Source organism: Acipenser ruthenus, chromosome 1 (genome assembly GCF_902713425.1).
Source record: "Acipenser ruthenus chromosome 1, fAciRut3.2 maternal haplotype, whole genome shotgun sequence".
In the NCBI taxonomy this organism is placed as follows: Eukaryota; Metazoa; Chordata; class Actinopteri; order Acipenseriformes; family Acipenseridae; genus Acipenser; species Acipenser ruthenus.
The window spans coordinates 72,893,481-72,914,928 of NC_081189.1; the positions used below are offsets into that span (position 1 = coordinate 72,893,481).

Consider the following 21,448-nt stretch of genomic DNA (forward strand, 5'->3'; position numbering starts at 1 on the left):
TCAATTTACCTTTGGATATCTCTAACACAACAGCCACTTTACCAAATACTTAATTTGACTAACTAGAAAAGTAACTTAGCCTACATTAAAATAGTTGGTATTATAAAAATCCCTTAACATTAACTGCTAGGGCCACGTTTAGGCCTTTGTTAGAGGTATTCAAATAATAATAAAAAAATGCATTAATACAATGACTTACTAATTTAAGATGGAATGCTTTCACAACAGCTTTAGTGAGGAGAAATAAGATAAACAAGGAAGAGAATAACCCAAAGTGTAGTTCAGCAAGAGGCACAAGATGAATCCCATAAGGGTTAGCACTACCTTAATGAGCCGACGCTTTATGAGCTGCTGATCAGCAGAAAGAAACCCATGATTGATTTTAGGGAAGACCATCTGATCAGGCAGGTGAGGTCAGAGGTTGAAGTTCAGAGGTGAGAGAGGTGGAGAAGAGATACCAGAGGGCCCACAAGGAAGAAATAAAGGTAAAACAGATTAGAACTAATACAGTAAAATGCACAGTGCTTTGGTTTCCTTTTGGACTCTGTGCTTTCTTGGGTTATGTATGTTTTTTTTTTCATTTTTAATTAATACTTAAAACACTGGTTAAAATAATTGCACATATCACCAGTAGGTGACACTGTGCAGCACACTACATAATGAGCATAAATGTTCCTATGGTTACAGCAAGCCCAGATTCCTCTGCAACAAAAGCACTGTTTTTAAGAGCACACCGCATTGCTTCGTCAGACCCAGGGACCAGCATAATTTGGATAAAATATTTAGAAAAGAATACTTGTTTTGCAACCAAATCAAATACAGTTAACCTTTTTTTTTTTTTTTTTTTTTTTTTTTAAAGAAGAGCCTGTCTGTTTACAGGTGATTATGTCTTTGATATGCCCAGCTAAACTTTATTTTACAAGATTATTTAACAGGTCTCTCTTTGTGCAGTAGAATACATTTCAAGCTGTAGTTAAAAATTATTAATTATTTTCATAAAAATAAACACTGCCTCTAGAAAATAATGCATTCCAGGACATTTGGCCCATATAAATAGTTTTGGAACACCCTAATAACATATTATATGCAACACAGCTGGTATATCTATTTTATAAGCGGAATATTTTTCAACCACATAGGTTTATAAGTTCATATTTGCCCAAGCATTCGTTCTTATTAGGTTTATAAGCATGGGTTAAGCTATATGGAGAATTCAGGATGGAGAATCCGCAATGTGGATGATTTAAATTGCAATTGAACAGACGAATTAATGATGGATGATGAATTTGGCAGGAGACCTTGTCCATGGGTGCTGACAGCTATCCACAATGCTGGCCAACTAGCGAATACATGATAACATCTTGTAGTCTAGTGCCATAGATAGGAAGTGGCTCGTAGGGCCACTTCCCCCCAAAAGACAAAGCCACCAAACCATGACTGGAAAAAATGAAGACGATGAATGGTTAACGCAACAACTGCAGTGGCGCAATGCTACCTACCCCCCAAAAATAGGAAAAGGATGAATGAAACGTAAGCAGCTGAGACATGGGCCCGCCCCCCAGAGCATGAAATGCACTGAGGGAGAACCCGGCCTCTCCAGCCTGCCACGCACCCTGCAGAAACTAAATACGAACCGCTCGTCACTCAGGTAAGGAAAAAAAAACCCTACTCGCTGGTAGGAGGAAACCTTAGGGAATCCAAGGCTGAGGGTAGCCCTTTCTCCAGACTCTAAAGACGGGCATCTCCCTGTTTGGCTTTGCTGTGCGTGACTGAGAGGCCAAACAAAAGAAGCGACATGAATGATAGCCAGAGTTTTTATGGAGCTTGGATGTGACGTGTTGATTAGTGGGCAGATTCTCCTTCAAGAAATACAACCAAGTTTCCCAGGTACTGTAGACCTCTGCTTGTATTCATATATCATATTTATATAGAAATCCTGGGATGTTGCTTTTGACAGTCCTTATTTTGTTGATTTAAATGATGATTGGGTGTATATCCACCACTCTATTGAATACACCCCAGAATCCTAAATGTGTTGCCAGATACTGATATTGAATGGACAAGGCTAGTTTAGCAGGGCAATCAAATCATAGCTGAGGCGGCCAGTGTTTCAGACTATGCTGGTTGAGGTCTGACCAAGCATCTTCACAGTACCCACAAACCTTGACAGTCAGGATCTGATTACTGTGCAAAGCCGCCAAAGTAGAGAAGCCTGGCAGACCCTGAGAACACAACACAACACAACACAGCATAACAACAAGGCAAACACAATACACAGCAAGACATGTATACACTGGGAGTACAACATAGCTCTAAACTGCATTGGAATTGCCAAACATATTGTAGACACCTACAACTTAATGATGTACAACTTGGGCCAGTGACAATATCATATAAATTGTTAAACTGAATATTGATGCTGCTTATTTCCTGGCATTGGGCTTTTTCTTGGAATGTAGAGACGATTTTATTTTTACTACTGAAGCAACATTGGGACTTATTAATAAATGTTTGAAGTCTTAAGAATCCACCAGTGCACATATGCAAATAAATACATCTCATTATTTTAGAGCTTGATAAATGCATCTCTTTGTTATAGAAATATTTATGATTACTTACGTAGTCAATAGCAAATGAGACACTGTACAAGCTGACCATTAAACTATAAGTGTGCGTTATTAAGGACGATAACACAGTAATTGTATTTCTTGAATCAAAATCTGGAAATGTTAGCTTTAGGCCAACAATATTTTAAAAGGATTTTCACTGGGCCAGTTGTTTTGTTCATTTCACAACAGATTAGCCTGCCGAAACTCTGCATCTCATTCAAAGACACGTCAGGTATTTCTGAGGCAAAAAAATAAATATATGCAGCAGTGTGGATGTCTGTTCTTAGATATTTGTGCCTCGCATTACCATATGGTATCTGAGACTGAGGTTGGAATTAGGTACAGGTAGTAGTGACTGTGAAATGTATAACTGTCCTGACAGCTGTCTGATGTCTCAGTGAGATTAATTCCAGTGATCTCAACCCAGCACTTCCTGTCACCAAAACCAACTCTGGCACTAATTGCCACATCATTTGACTTTACACGAGGAAACGTTAAATAGAGAAAGTGTGGGAAGCATGAATCCTGTCTGCAATTTACTATTTTTTGAAAGGCTAAAAACACCTTTTAGTTTTTTTTTTCTTGTTTTATTTAACATTAACAAGGACCTTTTGACTACATTACATATTAGAAATGTTTTAAGATTAGGCCCCATGTTTTTGGTGGTCTGACTCTCATCCTCACAACCAATTAATTGTGGAGTTATGGCATTTTCTGACTAGTTGTCTGGATGGATGTCCAATTTTTTTTTTTTGTGCTAAATTCTGATAAAACTGAGATAATGCTTTTGGGACCCTTAAATTGCCAAAGTAACATAAACTTATCTGACTTAGCTAATAGTGGCATCCCCTCTAACTGGAAGTCTGAAATGAGCCATTTAGCCGTTATTTTCTATCAGTATCTTTCCTTTGAGCAAAATATCAGGAATGTCATTAAGATATCCTTTTTTCATTTATGAAATATTGCTAAACTTAGATGTATTTTCTCTCAGTCTGATGCAGAGAGACTAATGCATGCTTTTATAACATCAAGGCTACTGTAATGTGATGTTCTCTGGAACTTCTAGCCATGCTACTTCACGATTACAACTTTTACAAAATGCTGCAGCCAGAGTTTTAACAAAAACCAAGAGATATGAACATATCACCCCTGTTTTGGCAGATTTGCAATGGCTTCCTATTCATTTCAGGATTGATTTTAAGACCCTGCTCCTGACATATAAAGCTCTCCATGACTGTGGTCCCCTATACTTAAAAGAACTCCTGACTCCATATTCTCCTAGTCGGCCTCTTAGATCACAGGGTGCAGTATTAACATTCCAAGGATACAGAAAAAAAGTGCAGCTGGCAGAGCATTCTCTACAGAGACCCTAAACTGTGGAATGGCTTGCCACCATCTGTGAGGGAGGCTCCCTCTGTTGCTGTTTTTAAAATAAGACTGAAAACTTACTTTTATGACAGAGCATTCACAGTCCTGTAATTTATATTTCTTTTTTACAATATAATTTACAGTTCAGTAAATTATATTTCTTGTTTTTAACTTATTTACTTAGTTATTTATTGCATGTTTGTATTGTTTTTAAGTATTTTCATTTCTGTATTTCTTAATTTGTTCAGCGCTTTGAGTCAAATTTTTGTGAAAGGCGCTATATAATAATAAAGACTGAATGACTGATTTTCAGCTGTCGAAGAAACAATGGTCAGTAATCATCCACATAGTAATCCTAAAGACATGAGGTTACAAATGGCAACCTAAGCAAAAACTTTCCATTCAAAATGTACTCCAGGAGGCAGATTACTATAAAAGGAAAAAACAAATAGGTTGAAAAAAACAGTTCTAATTACTTTAGGACACTTACTAAATTAGCAGTAACTCTTTAAGGCCCAGCATATAGCCTGTTTCAGTTGCAACTTGGATTACCAATGTATATTTTGATCTCACTCAACTAAAATGGATTTGCAATGAAAACTCTTCCTTTTGGTGGTAGTAGAGCTTTGTTTTTAGCAGTTTACCATGGAAAGAATTCTGATGACTGGCCAAAGAAACTCTGATAACAGACATAGATCATTTACATTTTTTGGATAACTTCCCTTGATACATCTAAAGATATCTAATCATATAACTGAGAAGCTAGACAGCGTAGCTTCTTGACAGTACAGTAGCCCTACTATTATTATATAAAATAACTGTTTCTTTGAAGAGGGGTGGTTACCATTTGCAATGTAATTATTAGTCCTTGTATTAAAATAATCAAAATATCAGCAGTACCAGTACTATGTCTCTGATGTTCGTAAATAAAAACAAAAAACAAAATGTCTTCCTTAGCAAGACCACACACCTTTACAAGGCAGTTGTGTCAAATAATCCTGGTTTAATAAATTACGAGAGAGGCAGTGCTGTGGATGTTTCTGTTTATTTTACTATATTTGTTTAAATGCACTTTGCACCCTGACCCGCTAATAGACCTAAACTCCACAGGGCAACACAGGCCAGCGACCCTTCGGACATGGTAACTGGGAAAGGAATTACCGCCTGCTGCTCACTGCCACTTCCTTAGGTTACTGCCAGCTGTTGCTACTTCACACTGTAACGAATGTGCTTGAGTGCTTCTGACACTCACTGTGCCCCCCCCGGCTTGCCTTCTAATTAATCCCCGGGAGTGAAGACCTGCAACCAATTACTGCATGGCCCTCACCAACACAAGGGCTTCTTTATCTGTGTGTGTAGGATTCCCTCTCCTTCGTCCCTCCACCCTGCTCTCTCCAGAAGCTACCTATGACATCCTCTTTATTTCTTTTATTTACAAACTTTTCAGGGATCACACTGAAAGTTATTTGTCAAGTAAGTAAAAATCAGTCAACATTAAAAAAAAAAAAAAAAAAACAGTGGTCAATAATTAGCAGTACTTAAGTGTTACAAAGTATAATTTCAGTTTTATTTTCCTTCCCCTTGACCTAGCCCTAACCTAATGAGGACCCAAATTAACATGTACTTGAAATAATACAAAATGACAGCCTAATACTAGGGTAATTGCTCAGTAATTTATTTATATTATTGCTTGTTTAAAGCATTAACAAAAGGCAGGTTTTATTTTAGCTTACTGCAATTGCACTGGTTTCAGTCAATGCAGTATACTGTTCAGCAAGTGGTCTAAACTCCTTCAGAGTTTATTAAAACTCTGAATCTGGCCTAGTGGTTAGAAGACATTGTCAGACTACTGGATTTGTATTCTGCCTCCTAGCAATGTCATTGTCCTTGTGGTTTCCCCTATAGAACTGGTAACAAGAAATACACTATTGTATGCTGCTGGAGAAGAGACCTTGGGCCGTTTTTTGATGCACTGTAAGTGCAAATGCAAATTTTCTGAGAAGAATAAAACAACTGTAATGGCATAAAACTTGTAAAATAAAGTGTTGTGAGTTGTTTCTTACTGGATTTATAACACTATAATTATTTTACCACTCTGAAAATGTGCCTTTGCCTCTGCATAAAACATGAACCACATCAAGGAACAGTTTCATTATACAGTCCATTGTTTCACATTGAAACCAGGGGTCAATACAGATGCTTCCTAATTTAAAATATGTTTTGTATAAATGTGTCATGATGTTTCTTTTTAATATATGCTGTTTGTTCCCCTATGTTTAACCTTCAACAGAACACTTTTTGGAAGATAATACAGACATAATACAGACAATAAAAAGTGTGCAAATACCCCAGGTGTTCTTTTAAGGTTGAAATAATAGGGGCAACAGGGATGCTAACATGCCATTTTGAAATGCTTCATTTACCTACATATTACATTTGCAAAGTCAATAACCATTTAAACAGGCAATTTCATTTGTTGAACTGCACATCCTGCCATGATTCAGTCTCAGGTCAGGTACATCATGTGTTTTCTCGTGCTTTGTTTCAAATTGATTACGTTTGTTGTGTTTAATACAAAGCAAACTCTGTAAAACACAAGATAATCCTCAGTGAAACTCAGTAAAATATGAATGAAAGATGTTTGTTTAGGGGGTCTCTGTAAAACACATCCCAAGTACAGTATAACAGTGGTAGAGTCACAGTGGGTAACTTTCATTTCCTTAAGAATATGGCAAGTCAAAAGTAAAATAACAAAGAAACATAATCCCCTTAAACCCTGCCTGGTAATCAATTTAACCAATTAAAGAGTTAATGTGCTAAACGTTGTTGTTTTTTTTATATCTGACTGCGCCAATTTGATCCAATCTGCTGATTGTATTCCGAGATGGTATCCAATTCATACACCTCGAGCTGCTAAGGAAATTTAGTTAGGCAGGCTGTGAGAAAAGGAGAAATAGAAAACTATGGTGCTTGGGTGGCTGATTATTGCTCTGAGATCACAAAGCTAATTTATTACCAGCTGTTGGCTGAGGACTTTGACATGATAAATAATAAATCTCAGACTAAATTACCACGGTTTAGATAAATAGGAGATGTTTATGAAGTCATTTTCCAGGGGATGATAGCATCAAACCTGATTAGGTTGATTCACTGCAGCTTAATAGGCTCTGAAATGAAACTATAAAGTCTTATGTCCATTAATTAAGGCTTAACCTCTCCATGGGCATGCGGTCCCCCCCCCCAGTCAATTAGATTCACTTTCCGATTTCTGAACGAGAGCCTGTCATAAATGATGGATAGCACGGATGGAGAGGACTCTCTGAATTTCACTACTTTGTTTTTTCAGACCCCCTGACTTTGTCTGGGGCTGTAAGGAAATACATTTTTATTTTTCTTAGAAAGGAATGTAAGTTAGCAGCTCTTTGGTGCTGAATGATTGATTGTGTGGCATGATGAAGACGTGTCCGTTTTTCAAGTGAGCGTTCTATCGGGTCTTTTGTCAGCTGTCTTTGTAATTTTCTACCTTTTGTTTGTGATTAATTCAGTGCTCTTCTAACTGTAGATACCAAGGCTGCTGTTCATAAAACATGTGTGTGTCTATATATATAGACACACACACACACACACACACTCAGCAACTTTAAGAAAAATGCCCTTTACTGAAGACTATACTTCTTGTTTTCCTGAATTCCTGATATCACTGCCTGCTGGAAGATTTTGTAGACCTGCCAAACCGAGACAGTTGGGTTGCCATTTTAACAACACTTGTATTACAATGGATGGATGGGACAACTGGAAGTACTGTAGTAATGTAGTACCCTCCTCCAGTATCACTGATTGACTGATTGGTCCCGACAAAGACAACTGGGTTTCTCATTGGCTAAATCACTTGTCTACCTAAGTTAGTGTCTCTGTTTTTCATTCTGTTGAGGAGACAGTAAACAACAAAGATGGAAAAAATGAAATAAAATAAAGTACTTCTGGTCATTGTAACCTGCATTACAACTGGTTAATCAATACATTAGTTACTGAACACAAGCTATACTTCATAGCATATGAAATACAAAAGAACAGGGAAAAGACCAACATGAAGCAATTAACTGTACCACATTTATTAAGAGCAACTCTGTGAAATGATGTAGTGTACCTAGGTGTAAAAAAACAGATTTTTTAAATGCACTTGAATGTACAACTTGTAACATCTCTTCAAAGCAAACTGAAGTACTTTTTATAAAGAGGTCAAACATAATTTTAAAAGTTAATTAATTATAGCACTGCAGGGGCCCGCAACTGAATTCCCATAGCAAAGCAGCTGCTACTTCCAGCAGTTGCTGGTGTTCTTATATTAAGGAACACCAAAAGGTATTCAGCGACCATTGGTGCTTTTGAAGGGAAATTATTATTATTATTGTTATTATTATTATTATTATTATTATTATTATTATTATTATTATTATTATTATTATTATTATTATTATTATTATTACTAATTGACAGCTTCACTTGTCATCCTTTGTGTGATGTACACTGTTTTAAACTACATGACATGGCTGTAAATGATTGTGTTTTTTTATTGCATTATTTATTTTAGCAAAATAACCTTAATAAGTTTACCAATATTAAAGGCATAGCAAAGTGTAATACACCACAGAGAAAGCATGGTGAAGCATAGGTAAGCATTGTAAAGAATAGTCAGGTATGGTAAAGCATATCAATAAACATGGTAAACACATGGTATCACCATGGGGAAAGCATGGGAAATACCATGCAAAAATAGCAGTGCTGATTGTACAGTGGCATTAATGTATTTCTGATTGTTTGCTTTTCAAGACAGTTCGGTCTTTTTCTTTGACTTGCATGTGTCTCTGAGGTACTTTATGCAACCTTGTAAAATGCAGGATCACTCTGGAAGTGAAGGCATTTACCATTTTCAAAAAGAGATCAGTAAATTGTGTTAATTAATAATAGTAATTTTTTAATAGAGCGAAACGTAACACTTACAAAATGACACTAATTAATATGTAAGATTTACTGGAATTATTCTGTTAGCCCGGTGTACTTTAAGGGATCTTTTTTTTTTTTTTTTTTTTTTTTATAAATTTAGTCGTTGCCAATTATTTGTATTATTTTCTCCCCAATTTTGAATAGCCAATTATTTTTAGGCTCAGCTCACCGCTACCACCCCTGCGCTGACTCGGGAGGGCGAAGACGAACACACGCTGTCCTCCGAAGCGTGTGTCGTCAGCCGACCGCTTTTTTTCACACTGCGAACTCACCATGCAGCCACCCAAGAGCTACAGCGTCGAGGACAACGTAGCTCTCGGGCAGCTTACAGGCAAGCCCGCAGACGCCCGGCCAGACTACAGGGGTCGCTGGTGAGCGGTGAGCCGACCTAACCCTCCCTCCCCCCGGGCGACGCTCGGCCAATTGAGCGCCGCCCCCTGGAAGCTCCCGTCCACAGTCGGCAAAGGAATATCCTGGACTCGAACTCGCGACATCCAGACTATACAGCGCATCCTGCACTCCACGTGGAGCGCCTTTACTGGATGTGCCACTCGGAAGCCCCACAAGGGATAATGATGGTTCTTTTTTTTGTATGTGTTTCTAGCAACTAGAGGGGTGTGGTTTTTTGTTTGTCTGTCATCTTAATCTCCAGAACTTTAGGTAAGCTCACAGAAAAAAAAAAAAAACTAGGCCCATGCTTTTTTAGACTGTAAATAGAATTTCCTCTTATATAAAAAAAGACATGTTTCATGGTAGAGTGCTGAAAAAAGAAAGCTGCTATTGAAGGTTTCCAAGCTCCCACCCACCCCTCTGTAAAAAGGATTTTCCTCACCCAGCCAGATGTGTCTTTAAAGTGTTTCCATATAAATGTAAATGGTTTCACAACCACTGAAGAATAAATTACAAATCATAGTTACATGCTTTCTTTTTTAATTCAATTGTCTAGTGTCATCATTTATAATTTATATCACTGATATAAAACCAGTACTTGAGCAGCATGGGAGAATTTAGAGGTTTGTGATTTAATTGAGAATTTAGTGTTTCTGTAATGAGACAGCAATGAAAAAGGACAAATAGGTTTCACAAAACAATACTCCTGGTGCAGAACAGGCAGGCACTATGAGATCCACAGCATTTTATAAACCAAAAAAAAAAAACAATTATCATTTATCAAGCAAGTTTCTCATATGGGATACACACTGATTATCTGTGGGTTGGCATATGTTCTGAATGGAGTATATAAACTTGTAAACAGTGCAGACAATCCTATCATTGAAGCAAAAAATATAGTTTGATGGGATAGGAAATCTGTGATGGTATTGTTCAAATGAAGCTAATAATACAATGCAAGTTAAAAGCTGTTCTAAACACCGAACTAGCTTCAGTACCAAATGTCAATGCACACTTTATAGTTTAGACGTGTTTATTCACTTTAAAATACATCTAAAGGAAGAAAATGGTCAAACGTTTATCCTACTCATTACTATTTCAATCTTTTTGGATTTTCAAAGGATTTTTCTAAAGTCGGCAGGTAGTAACCTAATTTGGGGAAGAAGTCTGATAATCTGAAAAAAACACACACTTGAAACTTCCAAACGGTAGACTGTCTGAGCCGTAATAGTTATAATTTGATACACAACTGTTTGTAAGGAAAGGGAATATTAACCATACAGGCAACAATATGGCAGCTATACTGGGGCTTATTAAAAAAAACAGTATTTACTGTTTTTCTTTGAGCAGTATACTTTTCTAGGGCAAAGTATTTAACACATTCAATACTTAACAGCCTCAAATGTCTGAGTATTAATAACAGTACATATAGTAATAATAAATGACATACCCGTGGACCTTGGTCGCCTTGATCCCCCTGTAACAAACCAGAAAATACATTTTAAACAGTTAAACACTAAAAAAAGTACTGTTGTCGCACTGTAACTGACATAATTAATAACACATTGGTGAGAAAATGGTCTTAAATTATAGGCAAACCTCAAATATTCAGTGTGGTTAAATAACACAGTGACCCCAAAAGGTAGAAAGTACACCATGGAAGAGACACGGGAGACAATGCTGGACGAGTAGCTGCTGTTGGACCAGGGCTTTCGGCTCACGATTGATCAAATACTGATTTTACATTGCACTGATTAAAAAGTGAGGAAATACATCAAGAAAAAAAAAGAATATGCTTTGACTACTAACCTTATCACCTTTTGGACCAGGAGGGCCCTTTTAAAAAAAAAAAGAAGAGAGAAAGAGATACATTACTGCATGACAGATGACAGGTAACACGTCAGTAAAGCATCCCTACAACAGTCCACAATTAGCAAGCAGCTTTGACGTGTCCCAGTCTTCAGTGCTGTAGTTATCGAGATCAATAACTGGCAGGTCCAGGTGCTGCCCTCATGGACGCCCGCTTCATCGGTGGCAGGTGGGTCCCTAATCAGGAAGTTATCTGTAACAGTCAGCTGCACTATTAATAAGCATTGCTGGGATGGAAAGAGATACTAATTGCATTATTCTGATGCAACCAGAATCCTACTGCTTCTATGCATAGTGAGTAGCAAAAACTGAAAACTGAAATAATATTTAAACAGAATGAAAATAACATACAGTAAAAACATGCTCACAAAACATTTACCTTTTTTACAATTGGTGAGTATGTTGTGAATAAGAAAACTGAGTAGGATTTTCACTTCCCCTAATTAAGCTGTGTTGAAAATGCCCTTTGATTACAGTTAAATATCCCAGTATAAAGGCCATACAGCATGAAAATAAATGTCATTTAAGATTAAAAGGAAACGGCAAAACAAGTGCAATTACGTTATTATAGCATCATTTTTGACCTTTTAAACACAAATCAAATACCTAATCATAACAGCACAGTGGAAAACAGTGTCCTATGCTCTTTGTTTGAGAGTGTATGGTATTTATTTTCAATAAATGTTTACACTAAACATGGTGGCAAACCATGAGCATTTACCAGTAGATAACTTTGAAGTGTGCTTCCTTTATGTAAAAAGGTAAACTACTGATACTGTAGCTGACTCAATGCTAACATTCTGTTAGCCAAGCAATATTCTAGTTCACACATCTGCTGTAACCAATAGTTAATGCCTTGGCACTCATGCATGTTGGAAAACTTATCCTATTTGATTTAATTTAATTCTTTTTGGCACAGCTACTGTAAATGTAACAGAAAAAAATAAATAAAAACATTAACAATAAAAATAATTATAGTCTCCCAACTCTAGTTCTTATGTGTTGCGCGTAATATCTTAAAAGAAACATGCATATCTTAATATTTTAGAAATTACTATAAACCAAAACTACTTTTTTAAAAGAGTGCCATAGGAAAGTTAAGGGAGCATAACAGCTCTTAAATACAAACACATGTAACATTTGCATTCATAAGCAGTTAATTGCTGCTCTTTTTAAAGTAAAGCATCATGATGCAGACACACAGGCGTCTTGGCACCTGCGAATCTACACATAATTTTAACAGTTCAACAACTTTCCCAGATGCCTTCCAACAGCTCAGTCCTTTGAGGTTTGTTGTTGTTGTTTTTTTTTTATTTTTATTTCAGATTTAATGTTGTGGCTTTCAAAAGCAGTAAACATTGCGCTAAGGTCTTTAAAACTGCACTTGCTTAATAAATTATACCTAAATGTTGGCCTATAGAAGCCCTAGGCTCCATTTCAGATGAATTCTGCTTGTCACTTGTTATACGGCTATTTATAATATATCAATATTTGTGTGCATTGACTTGTGAGTCTGTGGGTATGTGATTTAAAGAGACTCGTATTTGTTGAAACATTAAGCAGGACACCTTAAAACATCAATTAAAAGTTCTATTTTTTTTCCAGTAAACATTGCTCTAAGGCCTTTAAAACTGCTCTGGCTTCATAAATTATACCTAAATGTCAACATATCCAAAAGTAAATCTTGAAAATATGATGAGTTTGTAAAATGAACTGCTTTTAAAGTGATGAGTTTATTAATCTGATGTGTCAAGCATTGTGTTACCATACACCCAATTTATTTTTTACTGCCTCTTTTCCTATGGTAGCCATCCATCTCTGTCAATCATATCAATTACACTGACAGGCAGTCTGTGGTTTAGTAGATTTGAGGTTCTGTCTTAAACCACTTAATGTCTGCACCAATTTAACTAATTTAAATTGTTAAATTGGTGTTCATCCTAGTAGCCACTGTACATGCTGCAGAATTCCATTTTGTTATTATTAATCTATAACGCATCAGGGTCAATTGATCAATATATATCCCCCCTGGGATAAGCCATACATAGCAAGATTTTATAAGAGCAGTTAACAGCACTGGGCAATCACCATGGGTTGCATCAATCACCTATTTGTCATTATCCCAGGAAAATTACTGTAAAATGCTCTAATAAAATATATTTTATCCTGGTGGGGTATAAATTAACAGGCACATAGGGTTATATTTGGGCATGCTGTTGCCTGTGTAAATGCATTGCAAAAAAAAAAAAAGACTATCATATTGTTTTTATCTCATTTAAAAAAATAAAAATGTGTGTATAAAAGGGACAATTTCTGTATACTGTAAAGCCATAAATATTTGCAACCAAAATATTTGGTGCAATCACGCCCATAAAACCTATTTTGCTCCAGAAATGTTGGCAACCTGTTGCAATATACAATGTATGTATTGTTAGTGGAATTTGATATTCATGCCAAAAATGTTTGTGTTTTTTTTTTTCATATGAGAAAAAACGCATAACAAAAGGCTTGCAAATATTTATGGTTTTACAGAATTTATTTATACCACATAGCTATGCAAGACCATGGTAAAGAAGGACTGGGAAATTGTCTTCAGAAATGATGTTCAGGGTTAAAAAAAAACACAAAAAAAACAAAAACATCAAACCATTGTAGGTCCGTTTCTAATACATTTTCATTTAAAAAAAAAAAAAATCTTTTTAACAAATACTTTTGCACACAACCACTAATCAAGGAGGGTTTGATAATGATTTCCCACCAGTAACCAACAATTTTTAAACCCTTATCTGTAGTATATTCAAAAGCACATGTCTGTCTTTTATTACAGTGTTTCCAATCCTTTGGGCTACTGTAAGTGTAACCATATGGCTATGGTTTTACGCCAACACTAACATTGCCTTATTCGTAAAGCATTAGCACAGTATTGTGAAATGACTGTAACAGACTTATCTGTGTGCAATGCTTTATGAGAATTGCCTACTATTTACTGCAATGCAGATCTCTGAACCATACAAGCATTACCTTACAGACTTCCATATACTCTGCAGAGATGGTATTATTGGGGTAGGCAGGCATGAAAAAATGTGGGGTTATTTGTTCCATTCTGCAACACTATGGATTCTCTCCTTATGCAGGTTGCATTAAGAACTCACATGTAATGTTGTGCAGCCCTAAAACTGTACCTGCTACACAGGAAGTACATGTATATTATGGTTGCAGGATAAATTGACTTCTCCAATGTCAAAGTGAAAACAGAGTCTTGAAAGACAGATGTTATGTTATAAAGGTCTGAAAATGAAGATCCATTAAGACTCCACATAAATGTGTGCAGCACAGGAAAAGAGTGTGAGGCTCAGTTGGGGCCTTTATACTAACTGATGCCAGGAAGTCAATGTATATTGTGGTTGTAGGATAAATTGACTCCTTCAGTGTCAAAGTGAAAATAAAGGTCTGAAAATGTTTAATACATTGGCTATGACCTCTTTAACTCACAATGTAAATCATAACATCAAGGTGGTATTTAATTAATAGGTGATTTGAGAGGGTTGGATGTGGGGGTAGCATATTATTATTTATTTATTTCTTAGCAGACGCCCTTATCCAGGGCGACTTACAATTGTTACAAGATATCACATTATTTTTACATACAATTACCCATTTATACAGTTGGGTTTTTACTGGAGCAATTTTAGGTAAAGTACCTTGCTCAAGGGTACAGCAGCAGTGTCCCCTACCAGGTATTGAACCCACAACCCACAACCCTCCGGTCAAGAGTCCAGAGCCCTAACCACTACGCCACACTGCTAAGTATAGATGGAATTATTAGTCCATGTTTGGTGTCATTAGAAGGACAGGTCTACCCAAATCTGAAGGTAGGTAGGCAGGCATGAGAAAATGGGCTGTTAAAAACCTGAAGTGTATTTCATTCTCCCTGTTGGACAAAAATCTTTGTTGTTTTGTACACATTTTATGATGACATTTTTATGGCCCTTACATTATAATACAAAAAAGTGTAACATTCTTTATCGGCAGAACAGAGCAGGCCTGGTAATCAGGGGTTCGATGCAGGTTGCTGACTTCTCCATATGGACTACATTAGCTAACAGGCCACAGAGGAAACCCCTGGAAAACCTGAATAAAACAGGAAAAGCCAGGTTTCAAACTGCTGGCAAAACTGCATGCTGTAAAACTACAGGGAGCAGGGAAGTCCTTTTCTGATTTTTATTTTCAGAAGAAAGAAATTACACAAAATGAAATTGCCTCTATTAACAACAAACCAGAAAGACGTGCAGTGCACAGCTGAATATAGAGTGGTTTTATAACATTTCCATCACGTTATGTACTGTACTGTTTGTGTAGTGAAAAAGACTCTACTTCAAAAAAAATGTCAATCCTTTGTGTAACTGGCCACAATCATTTTTTTAAGTCTGCGTTACATATTGAATGACATATCTGAAATCTTTCAACGGGGAATAAAAAGGGAGTTAAAAATGTACAGAAATACCCAGATTTGATCTTAAATGGTAGTTAGATGGCATAAACAAAAGCAGTGCAGATGCAATAAGCAATAAGTACTGTCTGTTTCTGGTCAGTAGATTTCACTATGGGTTGTTCTTACTAAACTATTTATTGATTTACAAGGAAACATACAGTTCACATGTGAAGAAAAAGCCACATTTGTAACACATCTGCAGTTACATGTAGTTTGTTTCAGAGCTGATTCACCCACTCTAGGTGAAAAATAAAGAGTGGCCTAACCTAACTTTGCTACCTTTTGCTGATTCCACAATCCTTTCTGTTCTCAAACATGATTTTGATTCCAGTAACAGTGTCAAAGTTCTCATACTTGCCTAGTCAAACCTGTGATACCCCATTGTCTTTATTACAAAGCTGTCTAACAGTTACAAATGATGTGTTTGTTAAAACACTTCGATTTTGTTGGCTTTCTCTCTTTTAGCTAACATATAGCTCTGTGCTATAGTTAGAAACCTGTGTTTCCCTGCGTACCTTATATAAATCACCATCTGGACCAACAGCTGATGATCTCAAGCAGCCACATGGAGCCAATTTCTCTCTCCTGGGATATTAGTTGGTCTACCGTGTTTTATAATGATTACCAGTTTACAGTTTGTTTTATGTTGATCTTGTTCCTACCTTTTTCCTTAATGATTTTATGGAAAATGTGAACCCAAGAGATTGGAAAGTTGTCTGATCAAGGGGAATGAAAGAAAGTGAACACACACTTACCCCTTTGGCCCAGGGTGACCCTGGGGGTATAAGACCGAAATAAAGAGCTCAGGAACAATATAAAAACAGGCATGTGTTCTCTGAGCAATATGCCTGGCACGCTTCAATGAGAGAGGTTACCCGCTTCAAAGAGGGCCTTTGAATTTGCAACACCAGGGGTGTTGATTGCAGGTCATTGATAAATATGTTAGATGTAGGTGGCAGAATATCATTTCTAAACCAGTGCTAACTGAGGGGTGACAATTGTTGTAACCGCGTAAGTAATGTTTGCTTTTTATTAAACAAATATACGCCTCTTTTCTTTGAAGGAGTTCTAACCATGTGTTAACCAATTTTAAAATATATTTTCTTACCTATTATTAGCTTTATCAGCATCTTCCATTTTCTTGTGTGGAAGATCTTTTGATTCTTTCCTTGTTATGTTTTTTATATATTGAATATAATAATATATTTTGAATCTATAACTTTTTCAAGTACACTGCTGTCGATCAAATCAAACATCAGACTTGTCCTTTCTCCTATCTACCTGATTCTTCCTAGTATCTACTTGACTCACTTGATGGCATTGGTTCTTAAAGAGTAAGTAGCGAGGCTTTGAAAAGTATAGCGTTATACATCCCCACGTGTTGCTACAACTGTTTAAATAGCTTACCTGTATTTTTCCTTTTCGTTGTTAACATCCTGACACTTTTTAAACTCTAAAAGTTTAAACTCTGTTTCAAAGCCGTTCTAGTGCACTGATAGTGTAAGGATTATTGCCCATCTTGTCAAACAGGTAACACAGCAATAACAATTCATGATGTGGTACGGAACAGAAAAGCCAGAGCAGATCTAAAACCCCAGTGCACTAGAACAGACATTTGAAAAGAGCTTTGAAACAGACTTTAAAGTGATGTATGTAAAAAGTCAGGATGTTAATAATGAAAAGAAAAACCACAGGTAAATTATTTAAACAATTGTAGCAACACGTGGGGACATGTAACACTGTATTTTTCGGAACCCCGCTACTTACTCTTCAAAACATTGCAGTGGCCATCATTAGTTTGAATAAATTGTTAAGGGTCTTGTCGTGATTGGTTAGAGTTCTGTTGAATACTGAGCCACCACACCATTAATGCATTAGAAATGATTGGTTAAAACTAGAAATCCAGTTGAAATAGGACACAGCGATGTATTTTTTCGGAACTCCACTACTTACTTTTTAAACCCAAACACTTTGATGATATAGCTTGTAACATACCTCTATGGTGATAGAGAATCTGACAACTACAACTGCTCCTAAATTACGATCAAGCCACCTTAGCACAGTGTTTATCAAACAAAGTAATTAAACACAAAATTTGATTGATTGCAATAAGGACCACAGATTGAAAATATCACAAAATGTAAAGGACCGTAAAAAAAACTAAAACAAACAATAAAATGTACTTTAACGCTACATTTAGAAAATCTGTCTTTTGTAGAGCATTATATATGGGATAATTTACAAAAAAAATTGCAGGATAGATATTGAAACAAACATTTACTTCAACAGGGTGAAAAAAAGGTGTGTCAAAACACTTAGCCCTTACTGGATAAATATATTACTTGCTGCAAAATGTATTTATCCTTGTCCAAACTTTTCTTTTGCTAACGTTAATGGGAAAGCTTAAGTTAATTAATATTTATTATTTGACTTTCTAAGGCATTCTTCCTTAAATGAATGCACCAAATGGTATTTAATGCTTATTCCAATTGCACTTGGACTTTGAAATGATGATGAACCACAATACAAAACTGGAAAGTTATTATACATTATAAGTGCCAGTAAGGGAATGCACATGCTCGTGTGAAATACTGGAAAATGTCGTCTTTGATTGAAACCATCATTTTATATATATATATATATATATATTTTAAACTATGCCCTTGAGATATCGTTGACACAAGAAGAAAAAAAAAACAGCAAAAGAAATACATTTTTATAGAAGAATTAAAGCAATATGGAAAGCCACTGCTACCACCAGTAGCTGGTGTTTGACACGAGATCTGGAATGAAGGTTATCTAGGGATAGAATACCACAGTGGAAAACTGTGACATGAAATAATGCATCTCTTTCATATTGCTGAGAAACAATTAATTCACTATAAAATGGTTTTATATTATATTATTTATTTCTTAGCAGAGTGTAGTATTCTAAAACTGATATTCCAGTTGTAACATTCAGCTGCAGCTCCTCATCAAACTCTTAAGCAGTCTGCATTTTCCAGGGTGAGACAATTAGAACCCTAACCCTGCAATCGTTGAGCTCGGAGGGATATTCATACTATCCCGATGCCTAAGGTGCACGAAAGCATTTAGAAAGGGTGATTCCATGGTTTAACACTTACAACCACACTACTCTTTATGTTGTCCTTTATTAGTTTCAAATCAGTGCTTTTCTTTTTTAAAATGCCAAATACAGGCTGCAGTTCTTAATACTTTTTGGACATACTTATTTCTCACCTGAACCTCATTCTTCAAAATCCCAACTGTTCCATTTTTTGAAATCCAGGTCAGACAGCTGCCAGCTCAGACATTGTGTATGCGAGTGAACCAACGTTAATTTGGAAAGGAATGGGATGGGCTTGATCATTTGCTTATTAAACAGAACTTCACTTTGTTTAGAAGGGAACTTGAGTTCATTTTACTTATCTGTGCATTCGGAAATGTGCTTTTAAAATCACAAAGCAATATTTTGCATGCATTCCATTACTTCAGGTTTTTCTACATTTTAAAACAGCTGTAAAATTATACTGTGCTTCAAATGAAGGATTTGTTGTCATAATTAAACCATCTAACTGTACAATATCAAAACTTGTCTCTAGAAAAGTGTCATGAATATCAAAATGTAAAACTTACAAGAAAATTGTTTTAAATTCTAGTCACTTCAGACCTGCCAAGTTAGAACAATGGCTGGAGAAAGTACAGTGAAAACTAGATATAAACACAGTTACCTGTATTGTGTGAATGCCATTCTAATAATGTTTCTATACAGATCTGGACGCTCTACTATCAGCAGTAAAACAAAAAAGTGTTGACAACTGAAAGGAGAAACAAGCCATCAACAAGTGGAAAAAATTCTAATTTTTCTTTTAGTCAGATAGACTTTAAATAATACAGCCCATAAAAAGTAAACACATGGTTAACCTATCTATGGATACAGAATGCCAATGTCACTTTTACTTGGGTGTTTGATGTGGAATGACACTTTGATAAGTTGCCATTTTCCATACATTTGTTTCCAGAGTTTTAATTCAAAGCATATGAAAAGAACCATCTGGGAAGTGGTTGCCTTGACAAATTAAGCTAGAACTGTATTGTCTGTAAAACATATAAGGGGTAAGATCTAAGAATGTAATAGTTAAGACACTGTAATAACCAACACGTAATGTCTTTTGATCCTACTGTAATGCAATGGAAAGATGTTATTTTTAGGGAAACTTTCATTGCAATTTTGTATATACCAACTTTGTACTATATGTTACAACTTCCCATTTCCACTCAAGCTGGCAAATGTTTAATTTTTTTTTTTTTTTAATAATTTAGTCGTTGCCAATTAGTTTTTATTATTTTTTCCCCAATTTGAAATGCCCAATTATTTTTTAGGCTCAGCTCACCGCTACCACCCCTGCGCTGACTCGGGAGGGGCGAAGATGAACACACGCTGTCCTCCGAAGCGTGTGACGTCAGCCGCCCGCTTCTTTACACACTGCGAACTCACCGTGCAGCCGCCTCAGAGCTACAGCGTCGGAGGACAACGCTGCTCTGGGCAGCTTACAGGCAAGCCCGCAGGCGCCCGGCCAGACTACAGGGGTCGCTGCTGCGCGGTGAGCCGAGGACACCCTGGCCGACCTAACCCTCCCTCTCCCCGGGCGACGCTCGGCCAATTGAGCGCCGCCCCCTGGGAGCTCCTGTCCACGGTCGGCTGTGGAATAGCCTGGGCTCGAACTGGCGACGTCCAGACTATAGGGCGCTTAATACCCGCTCTGCATAGATCAGATGATTTCTGCACGAATACATTTTGATAATGTACTGTATTAAACCGCACAGATTATCTAAACACAAATTATTGAAACACGGATTAACGGGAATCTACTTTATTGTGTTTAATATTGTTATGTTTATTAGTGGTGCAATCGGCAACCTAATTTGTTATTCAATTATCGCATTTATCAATGATAATCGATGTATTGACATTTTACTTTTCAAAATAAAGAACATTCAGGTTTTTTTTTTAACAGAAGATCCAATAACTAAAAACACTGTTGTGCATGATAGATAAACAAAAAGACACAACTTAGAACACTTTCGATTATAAAAAAAGAAATACAAATGACTTTTTTTTCCCAGACATTTTGGGAAGAGTTTGAAACAGGCTTTAAAGTTATAAGTGTAAAATGTTGTCAGGATGTTAACAATGAAAAGAAAAATTACAGGTGCGTTAATTAAATAGCTGTAGCAACACCTGGGGACGTGTAACGCTATATTTTTCGGAACCCCACTACTTACTCTTTAATTGGATGTGTAAATTGATGTAAATATGATGTTACAAGAAATGTTCCTTGTAAAATTGTTTCAGATACCAGTAAACAAAACTTTTGTAACCAGTACTCTTTAGCCTGGGTTTAATATGAATTTGATGATGAACAGTTGCCAATGGAAACTCATATTCATATTCGTACTTTCAAAACAAAATGCCCAGCGGGTGCTTAGAGTGTCAGTCCAGCGAATATGTACTAAAATCTAAACAGTGTGATAGAAAACCCCAAGGGTAAAAGAAAAATAAATCGCTAAAATCTACAATATGCACTTCAATCCCCTTGTTCATTTGCTGCTACAGTACATACAATATCTGCTCTCTTACTATTCCTGTGTATGTGCAACTTTCGTACATCTGGTGGTGGGATAAAAGCTATCAAGTAATTTCACCCTGTCAGTG

General features: G+C 36.4%; 1 protein-coding gene across 1 annotated transcript in view; it reads right to left on the reverse strand.

The window, feature by feature from the left end:
- LOC117421437 (collagen alpha-1(XXV) chain) overlaps nt 1–21,448 on the reverse strand; it is an 88,378-nt gene that overhangs the window by 61,245 nt on the left and 5,685 nt on the right. The window contains exons 2-4 of the mRNA XM_059029363.1: nt 11,181–11,207; nt 10,822–10,848; nt 325–396 (exon numbers count right to left, since the gene is read on the reverse strand). Of these exons, the coding sequence (XP_058885346.1) occupies nt 325–396 (72 nt within the window). The 5' untranslated portion in view covers nt 10,822–10,848; nt 11,181–11,207. The remainder of the gene's footprint in view (nt 1–324; nt 397–10,821; nt 10,849–11,180; nt 11,208–21,448) is intronic.